The 6,000-nt window shown below is 36.1% G+C and overlaps 1 protein-coding gene across 4 annotated transcripts in view; it reads right to left on the bottom strand.

Annotated features, from left to right (window-relative positions):
- Positions 1 to 431: 431 nt before the first annotated feature.
- Positions 432 to 6,000, bottom strand: part of ADGRB3 (adhesion G protein-coupled receptor B3) — an 897,850-nt gene continuing 892,281 nt past the window's right edge. For all 4 annotated transcript variants that reach the window (XM_072642564.1, XM_072642566.1, XM_072642567.1 and 1 more), the window contains one exon: positions 432 to 2,278. In XM_072642564.1, coding sequence (XP_072498665.1) covers positions 2,090 to 2,278 — 189 coding nt within the window. In that variant the 3' untranslated portion in view covers positions 432 to 2,089. The remainder of the gene's footprint in view (positions 2,279 to 6,000) is intronic.

The raw sequence follows: 6,000 nt of genomic DNA, 5'->3' as shown, positions 1-6,000 counted from the left end.
ATGACTTGACCAGGGTTACATAGCCAGTATATGTCAGAGTCAAGACTTGAACTCAGCTCCTGTTGACTTGGAGATCAGTTCACTATGCATTACACTTGCTGCCTCTCACAAAACTCATGTTTACCAAAATGTTTATGCCAATGCTTTGTAGATTTTATTTATTTATTTTTATTAAGACTACATATACTCTGCAGTTCTCTACATCTGGTGTTTTGAATGGTTTCATAATTTCAGTTAGAAACTGAAGTCCCAACTATACATTATAGGAATTAAGCTGAATGGTAAGTTTTTTGTGTGTTTTATAGCTTGAAAGAATATTATTACTGAAACAAAAAAAATCTCATAGAACATTAATGAGTTTTAAGACCATATTATAATTAGCATGGTAATTTTATGCTAATGAAAAATCAGGCTTTTGTTAACAGTTATACTCTTTTTTGCATATTTTGATAATGTTTATTTTTTAAAACTTGATTAAAAATAGACTTTTCAAAATCTTTACATTGAGAACAATATAAACAAACGAAAGGAATGAAGCCTGAGCTGTTTGTTTGGTTTTTAAGGCTCCAGCTTGGTGGTGGAGTTGGCTTTTTTGTTGAACCTTTTTCTAAAAGTAGGTCATTTTCTCTTCGCCTGAGCTAAACCGGTTCCAAAGCCATTGCAGCCAGTGCCCCTGTGCTAAGAGACTTGGGCTGGTCACAAAAGATAATGCAGCTCAGGTTTAACATCAAACAAGTTGGAATAAACTTCTTGGAAACTTGAGATACCCTTCCTTGCCACAGTATCATAAATACAATGTTCAGTTATCTGAAGAACAACCAAAAAATGTTTACACAAGTTCCACAATAAATTTCCTTTAATGATGATCTGAGGGGGCTAGTGACACATCACCAGCATGGCTTATAGTGAAGCTAGAGACAGTTTGCACCAACAGCTTCCGTCAGCCTTCCCCTCTCTATGAGCTGCCAAATACATTCCCTTTTTGTCTCTGTTATAGACTATGGATCTGAGATGATTTTTAAATCCTGCATAAGTGCAGTTTTTCTCATATGCTATGAAGAACTTGTAAGCACACATGGCTTCTCTGTTGATACATGCACTGCCCTCAATTATTTAAAATAAACATTTCCTTTTTTTTTTGGCATAGTAACTTACTGTTTTCTCTTAGCTGTGTTTTCATCATAAGATAGAAAAAAACCATATTTATATATGAGAATGATGGCAGCAGAATTCTGACAAGCTGAATTTACATGGTACATTGTTCCAAAGAGAGTTTCGAGTAGAAAATACAGAACCTATTATACAAACCTACTTTTACATTTGAGAAATCATTAGCCCCAAAGGAGTAATAATGGTATGCCATTAAAACTGAGAATACATTTTTTTCGGTATCTGCATTTAAAAAAACTTTATAAATATGTAAATTTCAATTCAATAAATCCCAAATAAAATGCACTAAAAAACTGATATGTAGACAAAAGTTTATTTACACCATACAACATTTTAAATATTTTATACACAGCTGCAGCAGAGAAAGCTACTCTGAGCTTTCTGGAGAAAACTGCAATAATAAAGATGTGAAATATATTATTCATATAAAAGTGAGATTATTACTTTATTGCATTTAAAGCAATGAAGAATGTAGCTCAACAAACATTCATTTAATGACAAAAACTTTGCTTTTATATTATAAAGTAAAAAGTGTAGTAATGGCCAAACAGACTGTTATAAACTTTAAAAACTGCAGAAATATATACATTGTGCTTCATGGTGAAGTTTTCTGAAAACTAAACCAAATGAAGCAGTTACAACATGAATCGTTGCTTGAGGTTTATCTATAAAGATTACCTTACAAATCCATTCCACGTTTACTTACAACACAGGATGGTAAGAATTGTACACCTGGTTCTCCGCTAGCTTGTCTAGCGGGACGATATGGTACGAAAACACCACTGACGTTTGGCACATGAAGATCCTGACATATGTACGGTAGCCACAATGTCCAGAGGAATGTCAGGCTTCCCAAGTCTCTAGTGTCAGTGCAGTGAGCCTTCTCATTTCTGTAGCAGTATGTTTTTCTTTCTTCCTGTTACACCTCTGTTTGAAAGTCTCCTTCCTGCACATCGAGAGGCAAATTCAGACACTTCTCCCATTCTGCTGGTCTTAGTTCCAAAGCGTCTTTTGCCTCTGTGTCTAAAACATTTATTGTGGTGTAATGCTGATATTCACTAGGGTTTTTGAAAGTGTCCCATGGGCTCTTGTTTGGGGCTGGGTTTTCCTGTGAAGAAAAAGAGAGAAGAAAGCCATTTATGTGATGGATAGGATTGGTCTTTTTTTGTTTGTTTGTTTGATCATCCCAGGTAAAGTGCTTATTTGCTCCCTTAATCCAGCTTCCCCAGTTACAGAGAGGATCTGAAATTGCACCTAGCTGTCAAGGAACAGGCATGATTTGAATTCATTTGCATTGAAAAAGAGTAGATGAACACCTTGTCTCTAACTTGTGATTCATGGAGCTAATCGGAAGGAGCACAGAGAATAAACTCATTTAGAGAAGGAATTTTAGCAAGATTAGACTCTTCATCGCTCAGACACTAGTTTTGTGGTTATAGGCAAGTAGCTCATTTAGCTCCAGTTTTCTCATCTGTAAAATGTGACGAATAATTGCATCTACTTCAGTGTTGGGGTGAGGATCAAAGAGATAACATATGTAAAGAGCTTTCCTTAACAATGCTAGCTATTATCATTATTATTTAGAGCTGGAACGGGTCTGAGAGGCCACCTAATTTTACAGCTAAGGAAACCGATGCACAGAAAGGTTATGTGACTTGTCCCAGGTGGCTTGGCCTCAGATTAAACGTTGTTGTTGAGTTGTTTCAGTTACGTCTGACTTTTTGTGACCCCATGTGGGGTTTTCTTGGCAAAGACACTGGAGTGGTTTGCCATTTCCTTCTCCAGTTCATTTTATAGATGAGAAACTAAAAGTGACTTGCCCAGAGTTTCATAGCTAGTAAGTGTCTGAGGCTGGATTTGAACTCATGAAAGTGAGTCTTCCTGATTCTGGGTCTGATTTTCTGTCCACTGTGTCACTTTGCTGCCAGGCCCTTTAACTCTAAATATAGCATTCTTTCCACTGTACCACATAGTCTATAGTCATTGTATGGCTTGCTTGGAGCATTTGCCAGGAATGGTAGAAACTCAGCAATTTGGTGACAGAATCTTCTGAGATAACAGGCAAGGAGCTCAGATTACTAGATAGAGATTATAAGATAATAAGATTTTCCAATGAGTACACACTTGGCAGTGGTCTTTAAACCAAAATCAAAGATTTTAGCCGCTTTGGGCTCTTTCTCACATATCTTTTCCTTTAATTCCTTTCTTTTTTTCTTTTTACTTTGTTCAAATATTTCTCATCTTCCTTTGTTTCATAGTCTTTCATTCTTTCTATTGTACAACTTTCTATATTCTCATGCATATTTTGGACACTCATTTCCAGTTTTACAAATTGTTTCCTTCTGATAGTTCAGTTTTCTGGGAAAACATTTCCTGAATAACAGAGCTTTTGAAGACCCCCACTGGCTAAGAGTCAACCATTTTTCTAGAATCAGCTTCTGATTTTCTCTTAATGCTTAATAATATTAATAACTTTAGATATTGCTTTAAGGTTTATGGACTGCTTTATATACGTTACCTTTTTGATCCTCACAACAACCTGGAGAAGTAAGTATCATTACCCCAGTTTTTTGATAAAGAAACTGAATCTGAAAAATGGTAACTTGGTAATCTGAGGAAGGATTTTGGAAGACTCATGTCTTCCTCACTCTAACTATAGCACTGTATCTCCTGAGCCATCTTATAATGAATTTATCATGCCTTCTATGAGGGAAGGGTGCATTTCACTACTGACAGAGTCATGATCATGTCTATATGGCATAGCATTTGTGCTCTTTAGTGGTCATGGAAATTACTGTGTTTTAAATGACGTTATTTGACAATTAGTACATAATAAAGAAACGAGAATAGGTGGAGTTTTGTGTATGAATTTAAAGCAGAAATCATTATTGACATCTAAGTAAAAAAAAAAAGAAACCATCCATCAGATCAATTTGTGTGCTACCAAACTGATGTGAAATCACAGATTATTGATCTGAATGTCATATTGTTTAGTCCTGTGAGGAGACATCAAATGGAAACCGTGCTTTGTACAACTGCCCAGGTATTAAATTTAATTCAGAAATGTGCTAACATGAATCATCATTCAGGAGAGGATGTTGGCTATTTAACGTCCTCTTGCTAAATATGTCCATTAGAATAAAGAATGAACAGTTTTAAAAATAGTTTCACTTAGGATCATAAATTTAGAGGGCAAAGAGAGTTTAAAGACCAACTAATCCAACTTTCTCATTTTACAGAGGCCTCGTGATTTGCCAAAACCCTGCAGGTAATGAATGGCAGTGCCAGGATTCAGCTCCATGTCCTCTGACTTCAAATCTATCCTTTTTTACACTGCCCCAGCTCTATTATTTTGAAATTTAAAATGATTTTACTCCTGAGGACATGGACTGTTTATCTTCATTAATTTTTTTGAGAAATATATTTTTATATTCTAGATTAACATAAGACTATATTATATTCATTTTAGTTTAAAAACACATTTAAAACACAATGCAGCTTGTTTTCAGATCTAACATCTTGCATGTGTTTTCTATGCTGACATATCTAATTCAACAAACTTGTATTTGTGAAATTCAAATATGGTTCCTGGAAAGGAGTTAAACATTCTCCCCTTCCCTCAGTTTCTTATAGGACCATAGGACTGTAGACTCAAATTTGAAAGGAACCTGAGCAGTCATCTAATGCAAGCTCTTCTTTTTTATATTTGAGGAAACTGAGTCCCACTGAGGTTAAGTAACTTGTCCAAGGTCATCTAGGCTGTGATTGTAGCAATTGACTAATGAAGGACATAAAACAGAAGTCTGACTTATTTGCTAAACTCCATCCAGTGACTCTACCTCCCTTGGAAGTTCAAAAAAAAAAAAAGTTCAAATGTAACATTACTTTGAAAACTGAATCAACCAGAACTGAGCTCATGATCTCTCTTGTAAATATTTGGAACATTTTCCTATTTTGCTTTTATGAGGAGACTAATAAGAAAAACATAAAAGTGGTGGTAGGGAATTAATTTTTAAATAATAACTTTTCAGCTCTTTCCTGGGATCACTGAAAAACATTTGCATTCATTCTTACTTACAGTCCTGTCCGTTGGTGTGCTGGAGGCCACTTGTACCAGCTATGATTGTTAAATTTTCATTGTGAACATTCACACTTTGGAGATGAGCAAATACTACAAATTAGGGCTTGATTCACTGTTTTGCTGACTATCTACACCACGGGTGGGGAACTTCACAATCTAAACTTCACAGAACAAAAGATTCAGTCAAAGGGCTGCACTTGAGGACCTAGTGGGCCACATGTGGCCTTGGGGCCACAGGTTCCCCATCCCTGGTCTAGATGAAGAAAATGATGGAGAAAATAGTAATAATGAAGATTAAACTTAAATATGTGCTATGTATACCATTTCTTTTGGAGAGCTTGTTGTTAAACATTTACCAGCACATCCCTGGTCATGTTTAATTTCTGAGAATTTGTTTTAATGAACCGTAGGGATAGAAGCTGGATCTGATTTAATGGGCAAGTATAGCCCTGAGGAGGAAACTCCCTCTACCAACGCAGGTCTGCACCTTCACTGTAATATAGAGTTTTCCAGAGCTGCCTAAAGCACTTTGAGGTTAAGTAATTTGCTCAGTCACACTGCCAGTATGTATCTATTAGGGGAAGAACTTGAAAACAAGATTTTCTGACTTTAAGGCCAGCTTTCCAGCGTACATTGCCTGTCATAATGAATAGTAAGAGGACTTAAACAATGCTGGCCCAATTTTGAGGCTCTTCGTGAACAGCTAGTCATTCTGCCCTTGTTTGCTTTGTCTGTGGTGCCCAGCTCTG

The sequence above is a fragment of the Notamacropus eugenii genome, chromosome 2, assembly GCF_028372415.1.
Source record: "Notamacropus eugenii isolate mMacEug1 chromosome 2, mMacEug1.pri_v2, whole genome shotgun sequence".
Classification (NCBI taxonomy): Eukaryota; Metazoa; Chordata; class Mammalia; order Diprotodontia; family Macropodidae; genus Notamacropus; species Notamacropus eugenii.
This window is presented reverse-complemented; position numbering and strand designations above follow the sequence as displayed.